General features: G+C 37.5%; 3 protein-coding genes across 6 annotated transcripts; 1 reads left to right on the top strand and 2 right to left on the bottom strand.

Annotated features, from left to right (window-relative positions):
* Positions 1–575: 575 nt before the first annotated feature.
* LOC125194349 (uncharacterized protein HI_0077) lies at positions 576–3,138 on the top strand. The gene is made up of 7 exons (XM_048092520.1): positions 576–981; positions 1,764–2,005; positions 2,088–2,184; positions 2,255–2,438; positions 2,605–2,686; positions 2,757–2,802; positions 2,898–3,138. Exons 1-7 carry the CDS (start codon positions 580–582, stop codon positions 2,967–2,969), a joined length of 1,125 nt encoding a protein of 374 aa, XP_047948477.1. The 5' UTR covers positions 576–579; the 3' UTR covers positions 2,970–3,138.
* Positions 3,060–5,432, bottom strand: LOC125194348 (late embryogenesis abundant protein At3g53040). 2 transcript variants are annotated; one of them, XM_048092518.1, is made up of 2 exons: positions 3,821–5,431; positions 3,060–3,748 (listed from the first exon to the last, which is right to left on the bottom strand). In XM_048092518.1, the coding sequence occupies exons 1-2, from the start codon at positions 5,327–5,329 to the stop codon at positions 3,260–3,262; spliced, it is 1,998 nt and encodes a 665-aa protein (XP_047948475.1). In that variant the 5' UTR covers positions 5,330–5,431; the 3' UTR covers positions 3,060–3,259. The 2 variants fall into 2 exon arrangements, with proteins under 2 accessions (XP_047948475.1, XP_047948476.1); XM_048092519.1 differs by having other exon boundaries at positions 3,206–3,744; positions 3,821–5,432.
* Positions 5,433–6,810: 1,378 nt separating this feature from the next.
* On the bottom strand, positions 6,811–11,100 carry LOC125196029. Of its 3 annotated transcripts, XM_048094374.1 has the most exons (8): positions 10,961–11,099; positions 10,438–10,535; positions 9,724–9,875; positions 8,209–9,184; positions 8,033–8,131; positions 7,734–7,823; positions 7,290–7,456; positions 6,811–7,221 (listed from the first exon to the last, which is right to left on the bottom strand). In XM_048094374.1, exons 3-8 carry the CDS (start codon positions 9,832–9,834, stop codon positions 7,054–7,056), a joined length of 1,611 nt encoding a protein of 536 aa, XP_047950331.1. In that variant the 5' UTR covers positions 9,835–9,875; positions 10,438–10,535; positions 10,961–11,099; the 3' UTR covers positions 6,811–7,053. The 3 variants fall into 3 exon arrangements, with proteins under 3 accessions (XP_047950331.1, XP_047950332.1, XP_047950333.1); XM_048094375.1 differs by lacking the exon at positions 10,438–10,535 and having other exon boundaries at positions 10,961–11,100; XM_048094376.1 differs by lacking the exon at positions 8,033–8,131.
* Positions 11,101–19,922: the final 8,822 nt, after the last annotated feature.

Here is a 19,922-nt window from a genome sequence, read left to right as displayed (position 1 = left end):
GAGTAAAATCAGTTAGTGGAATTTGAATCTACTTACCATTTATAGTAAAAGTGAAAAAAAAAAACTTTTATTGTAAGACGGAACTAAAATGACAAAAACTAATTTATTATGGAACTGATGAAGTATTATTTACTATCATAATCACATATGATTTCTAACACAACAATAATAAAATTATCAGTATTAGCATTATTAAAATTAATAATAAGTATAATTGTAGCATAAAAAATACTCGTATATAATATATCTAAATAATTTAATAAAATTAAAATTGGTAAATAGAATAGAATACCTAATAAAAATAGAGAACTCAAAATCCTGGAATCTTTTTTCTTTGAAAATTCAAATTACTTTTATACACAGAGACGCCAAGGCAAGAAGTGATTATAAAATACCTGCATTGAGCTGGGCCGCTTCTGTTTCACATATTCAAAATGAAGTGTTAGAAACAGACCCATTAACAAATCCTACCACATTAATGGGTAGCCCATTAATAACAAATTCGGACTTCGGAGTTGTACTAAAATAAATAAAGTGAAAATTATGAAATTAAAAATTTTAAATTGAATGAAGTTTGTAATGCTGCAGCCGGTGAAATCGACGGCGATGCTCTCCGCAGCCATCTTCCGCCGCAAACCGCCGAGATACCACCAATGCTTCTGCTCCCTCGCGACCATCGACTACCAGCCGCAGTGGTCCGGCCTTCACAACTGGCGGCGAAGCCCGCTCAACCGCGACCGCCATTGGGGCCCGAACGGACCTATTCTCCACGATAATGAAATTGAACATGCGTCATCATCTCCTGACTTCACCTCTTGCTCTTCTCTGGCGGAAATGGCCGCCCTCGTTCTCTCCACCCCAGACCCCCTCGCAAAAGCTAAGCTTTCTCACGCTGCCTACTCCAAATGGCGACGCGAGGGTTTGCCAATTGGAGTCTCAGATGCCCCTTCTAAGCCTGCTCGCCCTGCTAAACCCCAATTGGTATGTTTCTTCGACTGATCAAGGCGTCTGATTTCTGCAATGTTGTTGAAATTTATGAATTGTTTTTTCTTAATTTTAAAGGAAGCTGTACTTTGTTAGAAATTGGTGGTGTTGATTATCGACTGCAATTTCGTAGATTTATCCATTTCCGTGGAGGGTTTGTTATTGATGAATTTCTGTTTATGTATAAATGACCACGATCGAGCTTATGCGCTGTGCCCCAAATCACAATGATTCAAGCTTATGACGAATTCCCAATATTTACCTTTTGATTCTTCCTCAGATGTTATTGGAGTAACGTAATCTGTAGATTGGTTGAAATTGTTAGCATTTTCCACAATTGTTCTTGCTCATGCATCATTTATGCAAGTTTATGATTCGTATCTTGCTTTTCTCTCTCTTTTCCTTTGATTCAAGCTCAGATTTTGTATGGATTGCATAGACTATTTTCGCGTATATTCACCAAACTATAGGGCGATTGGCTTGACTTATTTTTTTTAACTCTTGATCTCACTTCTCCCCAAAAATAAATAGTATGAAGAATCTTGATCTGTTTAGTTTATCAAGCAGAAAGACAAACTGAAGTGAAAATGATGATGTTTTGACTATGAGATCTGCTCTCAATTGTCACTAAAATCATATGATAAATCTCGATCGGTTTTCTTTTATGTAGCAGGAAGACAAATTGAAGTGAAATGTTACTTGATGCTCTTAGTTTTTTGTAGATGTACATCTAGGTATGTTTATTTCTCTCATCGACTCATGGCATGTCTTTAGTCCAGGTTTCCCCAAAAGACATTCCCTCGCCAAAGAGTTCGGGTCTACCTCTCAATGCCTACATGCTTCATAACCTCGCTCATGTTGAGCTAAATGCTATTGATCTTGCATGGGATACTGTTGTTAGGTTCTCACCATACGTTGAGCTTCTTGGTGAAGGTTTCTTCGCCGACTTTGCTCATGTAGCTGATGACGAGAGCCGGCATTTCACTTGGTGTTCACAAAGGCTCGCAGAGCTTGGATTTAGGTAATTTGATAAGTCAAGCTTGAGGCCTTGGTATTGCATTCATTTTCTTTCTGCAATGACCTTCGAATTTGTCTCCACGTAGCTATGGCGACATGCCAGCTCATGGTGTTTTGTGGGCTGAATGTGAGAAATCATCGGATAATGTTGCAGCTAGGCTTGCATGCATCCCATTAGTTCAGGTAACATTTGGATATCCCAATGTTTTTAAAATGAGTAAAAAAAACCCCTGATTCATTGATGCTGAATTAGGAAGCCCGAGGGCTAGATGCTGGACCACGACTTGTCAATAAACTGACCGGCTTCGGGGATCAACGAACCTCGAGCATTGTTGCAAGGATAGTCGATGAAGAAGTTGCTCACGTTGCAGTTGGTGTGTACTGGTTCGTCTCCATTTGCCAGAAACTGGGCCGCACCCCTGGCTCTGCTTTTGCAGGTGAGCAATGTTCTCTGTTACTTGTTGTATCATATTCAATTTGAGAGAAAGAGAAATGTATAGTATAGTAATCGGAGTGCCCCTTGTTACTTGTTGTATCATATTCAATTTGAGAGAAAGAGAAATGTATAGTATAGTAATCGGAGTGCCCCTTGTTGTTGAACAGATATTCTGAAAGAGTATAATGTAGAGATAAAAGGTCCATTCAATCATTCAGCTCGAGAAGTAGCTGGTATTCCTCGTGAATGGTAAGATCAAAGTTATGTTTTTCACTTGATGTTTCTTGGACTGTGATTAAATGTGTTGTGATGTTTTCAGGTATGATCCTTCTCCTGCAGCCAACAACGAAAACAAGCTTTCTGAGGTATCATGCCACAGCCCATTCTATGTTTAATGTTGAAAGTTTGTGCTCTTTTTTTTCAGGATACTATTATTATTTCAAAACTGTCATAATTGTAGGTATATGAAAGGCTTGCTTGCATTATCTCCATGGAGCAAGAAAATTCAAGTTTGGGAAAGCCACCCAAATGAGACGCAATCTATCTTTTTTTTTTTTACTATGTAAATCTATTAGTTAGGTTGATTCCTTCCTTCCTTCCTTTAAATCTTGGTGGAATGATATATAGGAAGCATGAAATTTTATTATATTGAACATAGTATGAAAATCTGTTCTGCAAGAACTTCATTACTTTGATCACTACACAGGAGCATCTGTTCTTCAAAAACTACAGTACCACACATACAACACAATCAACAGAAACACAAGATTGACGATGACATGCCATAGCATCTCATATCTTATTTAGCTAGAAACACACTCACTATATGTCTTTGCCAGTGCCTTTGTACGTCTCTTTCTCGTCTTCCTCTTTCCCAAGCAGAGGATGCTGCCCTGACACAAGATCCTTCGTTGTCTGGCCTATCTCGACTAGAGTCTCGCCAATCGCCCGCATGATGCCCCCTCCGATTGCTCCTTGCTTTTGTCCGCCTTCTCCACGCTCTTCCTGCTCGCCTCCCCTTTGCTGCTGCCAGTCTCCCCATGACTCCCAGCGCTCTCCCTGCCCGTACTCCCCAGTTGGCTGCTCGCCTTTCTCCCCTCCCCATTGCTCCCATTGTTGGCCCTGCCCTCCTCCCCTGGCTTGCTGCTCACCTTTCCCTCCTCCCCATTGCTCCCACTGTTCGCCCCGCCCTCCTCGCCTTGCTTGATGCTCACCTCCCCACTGTTTGCCTTCTTCTCCTCCCCACTGCTCCTTGATCTTTTCAGATGGGCGGTAGAATCCCTCTTTGCTGAATGTTTCTCCCCCTTCTTCCTGCACAAAACCAAAAGTTGGACACCAACCACATTTGCTTATGCTCAATCAAAACAGTTCTACTTTGGTTACCTTTTGCGGTGACGATCTCTTCAATTCAAGATCCCTCTTAGCCTCCTCCTTCTTCCTGGCAGCATACTCCGCCGCGCTCTCCTCAGTTGCCACCACCGTATCCTTCACAGCTGCCAGCTTCTCCCCTGCATACCCCACTACCGCCTGCCCTGCTCCAGCAACCTTATCCTTCGCCGCCACCACCACATCTCCCGTGTACCCCGCCACCTTCGAAGTCACATTCGCCACCGTCTCAGTAGCCACTGCCGTCTTCTCAAGGGTGAAACGCGCCGCCTCCCAGCCCGCCACCACTGCCTGATCCTTCACCCCTGCAGCAGCCTTCCCCGCATATCCCACAGCTCCTTTGCCGCTCTCAACTGTTACATCCTTAGCAGCAACCGCCTTTTCTCCTACGTACTGTGCAGCAGTCTTGGTTGTATCGACCGTTGTATCCTTGGCTGCCGCTGCTTTTTCAGCGGCGTACTGTGCAGCAGTCTTGGTTGTATCCACTGTTGTATCCTTTGCTGCCGCTGCCTTTTCAGCGGCGTATTGCGCAGTGCTCTTCGCTGTATCGACTGTTGTATCCTTGGCTGCCGCTGCTTTTTCAGCAGCGTATTGTGCAGCGCTCTTCGCTGTGTCGACCGTTGTATCCTTGGCTGCCGCAGCCTTCTCAGCCGCGTATTGTGCAGCAGTTTTTGCTGTATCCCTGGCGGCCCCGGCCTTCTCAGCAGTGTATTGTGCCGTTGTGTCCTTGGCTGCCGCAGCCTTCTCAGCGGCATATTGTGCAGCGCTCTTCGCTGTGTCAACTGTTGTATCCTTCGCCGCCGCTGCTTTCTGGCCGGCGTATTGGGCCGCGGTCAACGTGGTATCCTTGGCCGCCTTAGCCTTCTCCGCGGCGATTTGAGAAGCGGATTGGCCTTTACTAGAAACCACATCCTTAGCCTCCACCGCGTAATCCTTAGCCTGTTGGCCTTTCTCCATCACCGTATTCTTAGCCTGTTGGCCTTTCTCCACCACTGTATTCTTCGCCCCAGCCGCCTTCTCCTCCGCGGTGTAATCCCGAGCCTGTCCGCCTCTCTGCGCGGCAGTATCCTCGGCTTGAGTGGCCTTCTCCGCAATGTAGCCTTGAGCCTGTTGGCCTTTCTGCACCGCCGTCGCCCTGTCAGCCGCCTGTCGCCCTTTCTCCGCCGCCGCAGTATGTTGAGCTGCACCGCCGCCGCCTATCTTCGCCTTCTCGGCCGACCGGATCGCCTCCATCGAGTTCTGCTGCGCTTGCCCCCTCATCCTAGAAACTTCCTCCAACGAGGGCTGCTGCTTCCCTCCGCCGCTCTCCACCGTGATCCCGGCAACTCTCACCGGAACCGCCTCGATATGAATCGTCGCCTCCCCAGCGTGATGGGGCTGATGCTCGTCTTTAGCCTTATCAACCAGGGATTCGAAATGAGTTGCCATTTTCGGAACTCGATCTCTCTCCACCTCAACTTTTCGTTCATCCTTCACATGCTCCCTCCTCGCCTGTTCCGACGCCATTGTTACAAACTTTTTTTCAATACACACACACACTAGCAGGAGGAAATATATTTGTATGATGATATGATTGTTTTTTGGTGTTTGATTCTGTGCTAAAAATCACGCACCGGATTTGGTATAAAAAGAGCAGCTTCGTTGCATTTTGGCGGTTCAAATTTGAAGATTCGTCACCTCTTTAACGCCACGTGTCGGAAAGTGCAGCGACGAATGTATTTGAGTAAGCACCTCCAATGTGTGTTGAATCTTACGTGTCGCTGTGCATGGGTTATACTCATCTCAAATGTTTTTTTATTGTGTTTTCTCTTTTTTAAGTCTACCAATCGTGAAATTGGTTTATATCCTCTATTGGATTGGATCCTCCCACCTCTCTTAACGTTGTTATCTACTCCTTTTTTTATCCACTGCCGGTATACAATGTAATTGCCAGTGTTTTCAATATATTTTAATTACCACTTCCTTAAATGTCACAATCTTTGAAATATTACTAATGTAGAGCAATTAAATTTGTGTGATAATTCATTACTAATTTATTGAGAGTAAATTGTACTCCTTCTATCCAACGGTATTTAAGTCATATTCTTTTTGGTAATCCAAAAATAGTTTAATTATTGTTTTCTTGGCAAAAATGTTATTTTCTTTTTCTAACTCTTTCATTGTTCCTTTTTAACTTTTTATACTCTTCAATTCAAACACTCATTTTTTATTTTTCACGCGGAAAAATAAAGTCTCCATTACTGAAGTGGTTGGAGGGAATAATGCATAACCTACGTTTCGATTACATTAATTTAACTTCTGTATTGGTCAATTTCCGATAAGCAATGATGATAAATTAATTAATACCTAAGATATGCCAACTGTTTTGTATATGAGAGAACTGGAAAATTTGATAAAGCTATCACACATTGGATAAAAGATTTTATTGCTATATACTCCCTCCTTCCGGGATAATTTGGTGGGCACGGATTTTAAGAATTGTAATGAAAAGTGGGTTGAAAAAATTAGTGGAATGTGAGTTATACCTTTATATATTAGTTTTAAAATAATATGTGAATAGGAATGAGTTAGTGGAATATGAGGTCCGCTACCAAAAATGGTAAAAGTGAAATTGAACAAATTATGTAGAACGGACTGAAATGGAAAACTGAGACGAATTATCCGGGACGGAGGGAGTATAAAGCTATTACATTGATCATTGATGTATTATGTACGTACAATTTATTTCCAGTGCACCTCCATTATTTTTATTTATTAATCATTTTATGTCCAGTGCACTTCCGTTATATTTATTTTTATGCCATATTATCCAATTCGTATTGCTTGTGTTAGAAAAATGCTCTTATGATGAAGTGTACATATTCGAGAATTCCCAAGCACATCCTTTATCCTTCGCATCTCTTTTTCCATTCAAACTTTTATTATGCAAAAACATAGTGTTAATGATACCAGTAGTGACTAAAATGGAAATAGAAACATACAAACAGTGCCTAAACTATCATCTTATTCAAATATTGAGAACTTAATACCATTCCAACCGGAGAGAAACCGGCAATACTCGGGGACTTCATTATAGAGAGAGTATAATATGATTTTATGATATTGACATATAGAAGCAAACAATGCATTTTCACTTCTTTTTGTTGCATGCTAATTTAGATGCAGAGCACATCATCTTCTCCAATTATTCACAATTTTATAGCATCTTCATATTCATTTATAAGAGCCTTCTAAAGAAGCTCCCAATCTGATTCAACAGATTCACAAGCTGACACTTTCTGTTCCTTGGAATCGTCAGCAAAAGCACGACCCCACCTCACTTGCTCGTCTTGGGACGAGACATGCTGTTCATCTTTCCTTGATCTCAACTTGGATGAAAGTGCTTCGCGGATCCTTTTCTGAAATACATTTCTCCACTCAATAAAATGGATGTAATGCAAAAGAGAGAGAGGGGAGAGAGAGAGACCTTGTATGACTTGTGTTTCCTAGTCCGTTGAAGGTCAAAATGGAGCTCGTCTCCATTCACGAAGATACAGCTTTCCTCCAAATCATCCCTACATTTATCGGTCTCAATCGGTTCTTGTCTCAGCTCAGAAACCTTGTTGTTTTCTACAAACTCCATATCAAAGCTATCTGAAAGCCAAAATGAGACGTCAGCAAAGGTTGCTAAGAAATACGACCAAAATCATTTCATGTATTTTTTTCATTAAGTTCTTTAAAAGAATACTGTATAGTACTATCATTGTCCATGATCAATTGATCATATCAAAGTTCCCAGCATTTTACTCATATTTTTCTGCACCTAGCAATGCAAACTATCCACAATCTTTTTTAACTCAATAGAACTTCTCAAACGAAAATCACGATCAAACAGATAGTTTCGAAGTTATACACGTTTAACTTAGAGTACCTTTAGTAGTTGTGATGAAATCCTTGCTGCTAGACTCAGCATTGCATGATGGAGAAATAGCAGTTGACAAGCAATCTGTAATGGATGTACCTGCAACAGGAAAACAAGAAAGTTGCTGATTTGCTGTAACCAGATAATAAGGGCTATTGTTCACAGATGCACGGTGCATAAGCTTGTGTAGATCCATGGATGCAGGGTAAACCAATCCAATTTAAGATTTATTTTGTGTCTAGTTAGGGTTTATTAATAAAAAATAGGATTTAATAAGAGTGTGCCTCAAAAAACAAGATTATACATACCTTCATTAAACACAGTAACTCTATTTTCCTCATATTCAGGATTGCAAGCCTTACTACTTCTAGAACCCGAGCCCCCAACAATATCACTCACGGATGCACCTATGTGAAGTACAAAATATTTATTCACGCAAAACCACTAGTAATAAACTAAGCAAAACTCATTGATATAAAAATACCTGTCGAATCTGCAGGCGAGTATGAACAGGATGCAGTAGACTCAGGATCTCCTTCCAACCTCACCGATTCATCTATTAAATTATTTGCAGAAGCAGGAGGAATGCAACCAGAAACATGTTCAACTTTCCTCGTGGATTCAGTCTCTCGAACCTTTTCGGAAGCAGGACGCTCGATTAGATTATCTTGGGGAGCCGTGTTTCCATTCACTGCTTCACCAGGTTGCTCCCTCACCGTGTTCAATGAAGATGTCACAGTAGGGTCATCAGGGGCCATCCTTGAACTATCAGGCCTTACAGATTCAGAGGACAAAATTTTGTCAGAAGCAGGAGACTCAATTGGATGATCAAGACATCGTGCATTTCCTTTCACTGCTGCTTTCCCAGGTTCACACCTCCCAATGGAGACCAAGGATGACGTAAGGTCTGCATTGTTAGAGGTGACCCTGGACCTAGTGTTGTCAAAGGTGGCCCTGGACCTAGTTCTCGTTTCGCAATTCGCAAGCTTGCTCCTCTTATCTTCTGATACAGAAGTATTCAGACACAAGTCTTTTGAAGGATTATTGCTTTTGGAGATTCTTTTAATGCCAATTCCACGCCTCTGTATCCCGATTTTCTTAAATTTCTCCGGGGATTTATTCTCAATAAAGATTCCAGGGGACTGAGGCAAGAAAAGGCCTAAATCTCCATCACTTGGCAATGATTCTTTTTCTGCAGTTGTAGTCGAGAGAACTTGATCTTGATTCTCTTTCTTCTTTATATCCCAATTATCACCCAATATTCCTGGTGTCGGCCTTTTGTTGACATCAGCATAACCATAAGAGATGAGAGACATGTCATCAGAAGCTACGCTTGTGGAATCTATGCATGACAGAGGATGGTCACTGGATCGATGCATGTCCTCCATGACTTCTGAACAGAACTTCTTTACGCTAACACCAACTTTCTGCGCCTGATTTTCAACGTACTTAACTGTATCCTGTCAAGCCAAACAAAAATATGTGTTTTAGGCACCAATATGATAACACAACTTACTGAGCAAACACTACAAACATACAGCTAACACCATTGCAAACTACACCAATTAATAAAAATAACATTTTTTTGCTACTAAGCTCATTTATTCCATCAAGTGATCACCGATTAGATTAAACAGAGAAAGTGGGAGGATATGAGCTAAAGAGATTATGTTTCTCTCGACTAGATGTCTTTTCCTATTTCAAGTTGGTATAAGACAAAAAAAAAATAATGATCAGCGGATACATTGGCAGCATCGGCAGTTAAAATTTTCCCATTTTTCATCTATATACACATAAGAAGAAGAATAAAGATCGAAAGTGCAGAGAGACCAAATAAAACAATTGTAGCATACATGAGTTGTAGTACAAGATATGAAATAAGTTCTATAGAGAGAGAAAGAGAAAAGTGGGAGAGAGAAGAAGAGGTAGGGAGATTTCAAGGCTCTCTGTTATTAACGCTCAAGAGTTGCAACACAAGACCAGGAGAGAATTTATTTACCTGGTACATAGCTTCTTCCACCTCCAAACACATAGCCTCGAACTTTTGGTATACATTTCCAGCCCATGTTATACCTTTGAAAGACAAAGTAGGGAATGAATTTGACATCATGCCGCTTTCTATGTCCGCAGCCTAGACAAGTGCCTAAACAGCTGCAAGAATTCAAACACAATTGAGTCATTGAATTAGTAAGTTTCATTCATTTCTCCTTTATAAACAGACTGGCAAATTTTGTGCCAGCTCAAAGCAATAAACATACAAGCATTAAGCCAATCATTTTTAGGAAAATAGTAACTTCCTCAAATTCATGATTTCTCAGACAAGAAAGATTAAGTCATTATTTACCCAGAAAGAGGGTAAACCAGGTTCTTCAAATAAGAAATCGGTTGATTATTCATCATCATTCATTTCCCAGAAAAATAGAAGTTAAAGATGCAAAGAAACTGCAATTCAATGCAGACGAGGACCAATATTTCACAGTAACTGCATATATTAAGGTGATATAATTATGCAAACACCGAAACAAACAACCCACTGCAATATCAGCACAGAGCAATAACGGATTAACAGGTACTCTACCAATTCCTCATGATATAGAAGACAAGAATTGTGGAAAGGCCTAAAAAACTAAATTGCTTTAGCTTGTTGTGTTCAGCAAACCTAAACCAAAGGACATCAACAGTTACAAACATCCTTGGACAAGAAAGCCCTTACCTTAACTTCAGAGAATAAACTCCAAGATTCCTATAAACGATGGAGCTACATATACTTCTCCACAAATTTTGCCCCAAAATGAAAACTTTTTAAGCCCCCTGTATGTATTTGGAATAATTCCTCAGAATTCTTTTCACAACTTCAATCACATAAGCAGGCAGTTTTCCAATCTCAGCTAAACAAGAACAATTTTTCTCAAAACAATTTCTATTTTAAGTCAATCATCTTTATCACAAAAGCTCAAAACTTTATTCCACAAATTCCAAGAAAGCCAATTTATTGTGCTAAATATATCCCCTTCAGTTTTTCTTTTTTTAAGTAATAATTTATCCGTAGATAGAACATACGATCAAGGAGTCAGCATCAAGCTCTTATAAAAAGTAAGAAATTTAAAATAAGCAGCAGAGATTTTATCCTAGACGTGATCAAAAGCATAAAAGCCAAGAACAAGCTCTTATAGAAAATAAATAAATAAGAGTAGTGAAAAACATAACCACAAAAAGATGGAAGAAGATGTGCTTACAGAGTAAAGAGGAGAAAATCCCAGAAGCAGAAACTTTCATATATCGAAATCTTTTGAGATACATACAAGTGAAAAAAACGAGTAGAATACAAGAACATACGCGAGCGAGACAGAGAGAGAGGGTTGAGTAAAAGAATGATAAACGTAAAGGCAGAGTTCATCGGGTTTCCATCGACATGGGATCTTGACACGTGTACAAAATGGTTGCTGATTGACCCTAGAAATATGTTTAATTACGACAGATAAAGAGATGAGTACAGCCCTCTGTCTCATTTATCAATTTTTAAGTGCCACAAATTTAATACTACCTCCGTCCCCCAAAATTTGCTACACTTTGACCCGACATGGATTTTAAAAAAGATAATGGAAAGTGAGTTGAAAAAGTTGGTGGGATGTGAGTCCTACTTTTAAAGTATTAGTTTTATAATAAAATGTGAGTAGGAATGAGTTAGTGGAATATGGGTCCACTACCAAAAATGATAAAAGTGAAGTGTATCAAATTTTCAGGGACGGACCGAAATGGTAATATGTATCAAATTTTCAGGGACAGAGGTAGTAATCCATTTGCTATATTACAGCGTTCCGTTATTACGGACTCCCTACTTGAGCAGTTTTTTATTTTAAAAAGTTTTCTTATAATCAAGTTATCTTTATTTTATTCACTTTATATTCTATTTTTGTTATTTTTTTTCTCTTGTTTTTTAATCTAATCTACTTAATACATTAAACATTTATTTCTTAAATTTCACAACAAAAAATTTCACCTTAATTATAAAGAAAAAGATATTATTTATTTAAGATTAAGTTTTTAGATTCTTTTAGATAGACTAGAGTACTTGATTATTCATTTAAGATTCAATCATAAGATATAATCTTTTGAACAAAATGAATATCACAAGTTTTAGTTATAATTAATTTAGTTAAATAAAATACTATAGTTAATGAAAAATAATCTGTTATAGTGTAATGGTTTAATTTTATTTATAACCTCTAAAAAAATTATATTAGTGATTGATATTATGAATTTTAATAGAAGAGTATGATCGAGAGTAAAAAATAGTTAAAGTAGTAGTAATATTAGAAAAAAACAGAGTCCACCTCATTGAGAAAAAACTAGTACAATACTTTAATAAACGGATTAAAGTGGAAAAATTTAACTATTTTTTGTAGTAATAATAGTAATTAGATATAGCAAATCCTATTTTTTCGGAGGGACTTGTCCTTTTTAAAATGACATACTTTATCAATCGCGTTTAAGTTATCCACCTCCTTTTTTTTGGGTTAATATATCAAGAAATAGAAGTTACAAGATTACAGGCCCAATGCGTACAACTGCATGATATAGTAATTCAAGATTGAATTGTATTCTATTAGTCAAATTGAAATGATTATTGGTTTTTTAAAAGTTTACGATCTAAATAAGCTGCAAGTATATGGAGCATATATTATCGGTAGTAACAGTTTAACCAACATAAGCGGTGGCGGACACAGTAAGGGGTGGGGGAGGGCTTAAGCCCTTCCCAATTCATATTTTTTTATATATTTTCTATTGAAAGTTTTCTCAAAATTTTCGAAATGCATGCTTAGCCCTTCCCAAACTAATGATACTTCAGACTAAATAAATAAAAATTGGATGTTAAAAGGGGCTGAATTTGATTATTTAAACTTTGTAGAACAGTAACAATGGCTGCCTTTTTATTTGGAGAAGAAGACGTATTTAATTAGAAGAAGAGTAAGCGTATTATAATAATATTTTTTTTACATAAAATGACGTGTTTGAGATTTGTTTCACTTATAGCTTGTAATTCTCATATCCCGAGAATATTGCTTTTAAAAGATTTAATGACCTTTAAAGAGTGATTAATCATTCCATTAAGGAATTTTTTAAAATTAGTTACTAAGCATAGCCTCCTTTAAATTATACTGAACACTCTAACCGGTTAATCTATGTTGAAAATTTCACTAACTTATTTCTTTTTACATTTTTTACTAATTTTCCAGGAAACTAAGATATAAATATGCGTAGATATATTTTTGTTAAATACATGTTGGGCTGGTTTTTATGTGTATAAAAAATTTATATATTTTTTATACTTATATGATTATGATTTTACGATTCACTTTATTTTTTCATATCCTATTAAAAATGATCCCCACCTCTTCAGGAAATAATTAAAATGTATAATTATATTTCTCTCCTATTTTAAAACACCCATTAATATTTGTCCTCTTTTATTATATTCATATATTCTATTTTAAAATACTCAAAATATTTTTTCTACGTTAATTTATTCATTTTTACATACTTTAAAATATTCAATAACCTTTACTTTCTGTTTAAACTCTTTAAAATGAAATTGCATAAAATTCTATATCGTCCTAAGGGTTGTCTATCCTGGAAGGAGTCCTTAAGGGGCCGTTTGGTAGCTATGTTACGACTAGATAAGGGAGTAATCTGGGTTTATTTGTGCGTTTGGTAGTTATGTTACCTATCTAAATAGCCCGTATCTTATATCCGGCCCGCACAAAGCCGTCATGTTTCAACCATATATGTAAACCTCAATTTTGCTATGTTACATATCAGGATACCTATTTAATTTTAGCAAAATACATTTTTGCCCCATCAATTTTTCTAACCTTAAGCAAAATAAAAATGTGCCTCCATATTTTTCCTCTTCTCAAAATCGCTATTGTCTCTCTTCTTTCATTCTCTCAATCCGCCAATCTCCGGAAAACGAAATTGAACGATTCCGTTTATGCATCTTTTCCGGCGACTCTATTTCTGAATCAAAGGTTAAACGTTTTGCAATTATTCTTCAAGATTTATCTGAGCAGGAGTAAAAATCTAAACTTTGAAATTGGGGGAGAAGTAGATCGATGCCGAAATAGAGAGAGACGGACTTCCAACGCGTGCGGCGACGGAGACGACGGCCATAGGCGATGGTTTCTGAGCGAGATGGTAGGTGGCGCGAATTAAGGTGTTACGGTGAAGAGAGAGAGAGAGAGAGAGAGAGAGAGAGAGAGAGATTCAGAGAGAAGGAGACGAGGGAGAAGGGAGAGGGAAGGCGGCGGTGGTGGCGCCATGGAGAATCGCCGGTCCGTGAAGAGGAGATTGAGGTAGATGGTGATTTTGGGATATATGGAAATTGGAGAAGTACAGTAGAAGGAGATTGAGGAAGATATTGATTTTATTATATTTGAAATTTGGAGAATTATAGTAGAGAGAGTTGAGGAAGATGGTGGCCATGGAATATTGGGAATTTGGTTATGTACAGTAGAGAGAGAGATCGTAGAAGAGAGATGGAGTAGCAATTATTCTTCGAGGTACTTTAATTATTAGCTTAAATTAGTGAGGTTAATTTTGACCATTATAATTTTATCCTTTGTTTGTTGTAACTTGTTGTACCAAACACTTAAATAGAATAATTCATAATTATCTTAAACTATCAAACACCCAATTAAGATAAATAAATTAATTGAAACTATGATAACTATCACAAATTATATATGTCTAGTTAAAACATGACATAGCTACCAAACGAGGCCTACAGTACAGTCCCTGCTAAAAAAAATTTCTGCGTCCGCCACTGAACATAAGCAACATATCTTTGGCTATTTAGTTTGATTAAAAAATCAAATTCGAGTGAGATTTGAGAATTAAATGAACTTCGATTTTAATTTTTTATTTGACAATCATTATCAAATCAATTATTAGATGATTCTCTAAGTCCTAAGTTTCACAATTCAAATAGGCATACATATATTTGTCCACAAGCTTATAATTGGCCGACGCTGTGGATTCTCGTGATTTGGCTTTATCCTCGAATTTGGAATTTACATTTGATAACCTCGTGTACTCCCTCTGTCCCAGTTAATTCTTTTCACTTTAACTGGACAAGAATTTTAAAAAATGTAATGAAAAGTAAATTGAAAAAATTAGTGGAATGTAAATCCTACTTTTATATATTAATTTTATAATAAAATATGAGTAGGAATGAGTTAGTGGAATATAAGGTCCACTGCCAAAAATGGTAAAAAGTGAAATTGAACAAATTATGTGGGACGGACCAAAAATAAAAATGGGACAAATTATCTGGGACGGAGGGAGTATTTGCTATTAGAGGGAACATCTTTTTTAGTCCACGAACTTTGCCAAAGTATCATTTTAGGTCCGTGAACTTTGAAAATATCATTTCAGGTCCATCAACTATGGGTTAATATCATTTGGAGTACTTTTTAACTATTTCCAAATTTTTTTGGACAAAAATACCCTTGATACCTTAAAGGGCATATATTTTTAATAAACTTATCCTATACTCATATTTATTATAAATATCTTTACTATATATTTTTGATGAATTTTCAAAATATAATTTGACCTTCAATATTATCACTTAATTTTGTAATTAAGTGACATGCAAGAAAAGATCCTTATCAAATTTTTTATTATTAAAGAAAAGTTCTTTATTCAATTTTAAAATTCTTTAATATAAAAATTGAAGAAGCAATTTTACTTGCATGTCACATAATTAAGTGATAATATTGAAGGTTAAATTATATTTAGAAAATTCGTCAAAAATATATTGTAAAGATATTTATAAAAAATATGAGTATATGATAAGTTTATTAAAAATATATACCCTTTAAGGTATTGAGGGTATTTTCGTCCAGAAAAACTTGGAAATAGTAAAAAAGTACTTCAAATGATATTAACCCATAGTTGATGGATCTGAAATGATATTTTCAAAGTTCACGGACCTAAAATGATACTTTGGTTAAGTTCGTGGACTAAAAAAGATGTTCCCTCTTGCTATTATTTATACTTAGAAGTGAGACTAACGCGAACTCATTTGTTATATATGACCATTGAAGTATTCGTGTGACTGGTTAGAATTTTCGAACCTTTTCTCCGAGGAATTAAGTCCATATGAAATAAAAATTTGTTGAGTAATATTTTTATGCTAAAAAATAATACTCCACCCATCCCATAAAAATATGTGCACTTTCTATTTTCGTATGTCCCACAAAATGAGCATTCCCATTTATAGAACGTTATCCTCAACTCATTACTCATATAAATCAATTCTAATTATCATATCAAATATTATGCATTTTTGTTTAATCTTTTAGTATTTTTATTTATTTAACATTTATTTTCTTTCTGTATTTACCTTTTCCATCGGTAAACTGTTCTTTTATTATTAACAATAATTGGTTTTATTCATCCATAAATATATAAAAGGGGAGTTTTGGGAATAATTACATGAATGTCATTGATGGGGAGTGTTATATTGCTAACTCAATACCTAATTGCTAACTACAACTAAATAATAGCCATTAAATATTCAAATTAAGGGCCTAGATCATTAACCAAGAAATATCAATACGATCAACAAAAAACGTCAATAAAGCCATATGATTAATTCCATAAAATATCAATAGGGGTATTAATGTCAATTAACTACATGTTTAGTTATAACTAAATTTTAAAAGAAATCTCAAAACTTTAAATTCATATAACATATATCAAATTAAAGATAATTTTATAAGGATTCCAACGATATCATATATGCATATGTTCCGACGTCAAAATTTGAAAAAAAATCGAAAATTTTTCAATTTTTTCGTAAAGCAGAAATGTCAACATACTATATAAAATATGTCAATATAATACATGTAGAATGTCAATATAAGCAATGGGTTAACATTCTTAAAGCATCGTGTTGACATTCTCAAAGCATTGTGTTGATATTTCCGAAACACTATATTGACATTTTCATCTAAAACCCTAATTTGGCGTTTTTTTTTATCTTTTTTGATTTTATTAATAAAAACGAAAATTACACGTGGCAAATTGTAGACCACACGTTTTCTAAAATCCTATGGCCTTAAATTAGTTGTAGTTAGCAATTAAATGATGAGTTAGTAATTGATCACTCCCCTGTCATTGATAGTATTAAATTTAAATATTGTGTTATGTAACTTAAATGAAATATTAAGGGCATCCGCAATGGTGCGGATGATGCGACGGACGATGCATCGTCCGTCGCATCGTCCGCCACTGCAGCATCGCGGACGATGAGTTAACTATCGTCCACGCCCGATACATCATCCGCGGACGATGCGCGGAGGATACCCCATCGTCATCGTCCGGTGCATCGTCCGCCACTGTGGACGACGCGGACGATGCGACGCGTTTCCGTTTTTTTTTTAATTTTATTCAATTTTCAAAACCTATATATACCTCTCATTTTCGCTTCATTTTTCACTCTCTTCACTCTCAAATTCACACTACATTTTTCTACATTTCAAGCAAAATGGATTCCGGATATTACCCAAATCCGAATAGTCCGATGTTCGGTGGTGCACGATGGCCGGGTACAGAACCCGACGAATACCGGCCATTCGACACCAACACCGAGTACGATCCCGACTTCAGCACCGACTCGTATGGGCTGTCCGATATGGAGCCTTCTCCCCACCGCCCCACCGCCGCCGCCGCGCTCTCTGCCGCCGCGTCTGGCTCCGCCACCAAGAAGAAGCGGACCAAGGCACGAGCCCAGAAGTTGCCTTCTACGGAGGTGAGTGAAGAATTCGCCCCGGGAGGGACGAACTACTCCGACCCCAAATCCATTGTCTTGACGAGATGTTGGATTGATGTTTCGGAGGATCCGGTGTTCGCCAACAACCAGAAGGTGACTGCGTATTGGGAGCGCATCGCCGAGAAATACAACGCGGCCAAGCCGGCGTACGCCTACAAGCGCCACAGGGAGCAGCTCCGCAAGCACTGGGATCAAATAAAGAAGCAGGTAAATTAGTTCGCGGGGGAGTACGAGAAATGCGAGAGCGAGCAGGGCAGTGGCGAGAGTCTCGCGGATGTCCGGGACAAAGCGATGCAGTCGTACATGTCATTGTACGGAAATTTCAAGCACTACCAGTCCTGGGCGCTCTTGAGGGACAAGCAGATGTTCGTTGGTGGCGTGATTCCCCCATCGACGGCGGCGAGGAAGCGGGCGTTGAAGCGCACCTTCGCTGATTATACAAGTAGCGAGAGCGGCGCGTCTCCAATGGACCTCAACAATCCGGTGTTCGACGATGAGAGTTCCGGCACACCGATGTCCTCCCGGCATCCCCCTGGCATCAAGGTGCCTAGGGCAAGGGCAAGGTGACCACATCCGCCACGGCGCCGTCTGACCAGCCCTCGAGCCCGACCCCGAGCGCGACCCCGAGTGAGACTTCGGCTGCGTCGCATGCCTATACGGATTTGGTGGCCTCCTCCGACTACAGGACGTTGTTGGACGCGCACAACGCTCTGATGCAGGCGACCAACCCGGCTCAAAGAGAAGGCATCCAGCGGATGATCGATGGCCTTAGCCGGAGGTTGGGACTACTCTAGACGAGCCGATGGGGCATTTTTTTTTAATTTCTTAGTTTGTAATTTTTTTTTATTTCGTAGTTTGTAACTTTTTTTTTAATTTCTTATTTTGTAACTTTTTTTTTAATTAAGTAAATGTAGGATTTGCCTTAATTGTGTTGTTTTTATTTTTTTATTTTGCTTGATAAATTTGCATAAAATATATAAATACAAAATAGAAGTAATATGCTTAGGGCGTCGCTTAGGGTGGGCTATAGTCCGCCCAACTGCAGGTGGAATGGGAGGAGGATAAAATGCTTACGTGGCGGTGCATAGGGCGTCGCTTAGGGCGTCCCACTGTGAATGCCCTAATACTATGACTCTTATTTTTTCCATGATTAACTACCCACTAATGACATTCATTGACACTTACCCACTAACTTTCATAATAATAATGCTTTAATAATTCTATTTCTCCTTAATTCGTTTGCATATACAATAGAGAATTCCTCCAGATTTTATCGACAAATTTGGTGAGAATATTCCAATAAGATGTAGGATAATGCGAGGGGAAAGAGAGATGAGTTGAGAAGTTGATGTGAAGAAAGTGAATGATTGTTGGTTTTTGGAAATGAGTTGGCCTAATTTTGTACAAGAAAATTCCCTACAAGATGGTGATTTTTGTGATGTTCCTCCCCCTTTTTATCTCTTCAATTATTCCATTTCAATCGTTTTTCTATGTGCTTTCATTATATTCCTTTTGTTTTATTGATTTTTGAGCGTTTGTATTTATACACACATTTGTATTCTGACTTTGCAATGGCGGGATGATTTCGAAGATGGAATTTTTAATTCTTATTTCTACAACTTTAATAATTGCGTGTGTGAACTGTGAACTGCTTTTATGCTCTGTTTACTTTATTTTTTTCTTTTAATACTACTACTCTTAATGGTTGATCATGGTTGATCATCAATTGTGTTGTTTATGTTGTTCTTCTTGCAGGTCTTTATGGTGGAAGTGATATATGTTTTGAAGTGTCGAGCTTAATTATGTGATTGTTTTTATCCTTTTCTTCATGTACTATTATAAAGTGTCAAATATATAAATTTTTCATGTAGTACTCTACATGAATATTAGGTTGGTGGCAACTCTTATTCATTTGTTTTTTTTGGACATGGTATGGGTGGTAGATGCGGGGTATGTTATTAGGGTATGCAACCAGTTTTTTTTGTTTTTTGGCTAAAGCATGCATATTGATATCGGTTGTATATTCCATGCTATTTTGCTGTATTTTTGTTGATAATTTTGATCGATTTGACTATCTTCTAATATATATTTATATATTGTTTTTATTGACATGTGTTTGTGATTGATCTTTGTAGTATGGATCTAAAAGTGATTTAAATGATACGTGATTTGTGTGCAATTTTAGGTTTATAAACTTATTTGATTATATGAGTTTTATTGGTACAATAAATTACTATTGTATAAATTTGTGATTTTAGAACTTGAAATAAAAATATTGTTTCTCATTCGGTATATGTGTTTTTTTTTCTTTGTTTAATTTTATATTTTTTAATAATTATTTTTTATTTTATATATTTATG

This window comes from Salvia hispanica, chromosome 6 (assembly GCF_023119035.1).
Source record: "Salvia hispanica cultivar TCC Black 2014 chromosome 6, UniMelb_Shisp_WGS_1.0, whole genome shotgun sequence".
In the NCBI taxonomy this organism is placed as follows: Eukaryota; Viridiplantae; Streptophyta; class Magnoliopsida; order Lamiales; family Lamiaceae; genus Salvia; species Salvia hispanica.
The sequence above is the reverse complement of the archived record's forward strand: the minus strand, read 5'-3'. Positions and strand labels throughout refer to the sequence as shown.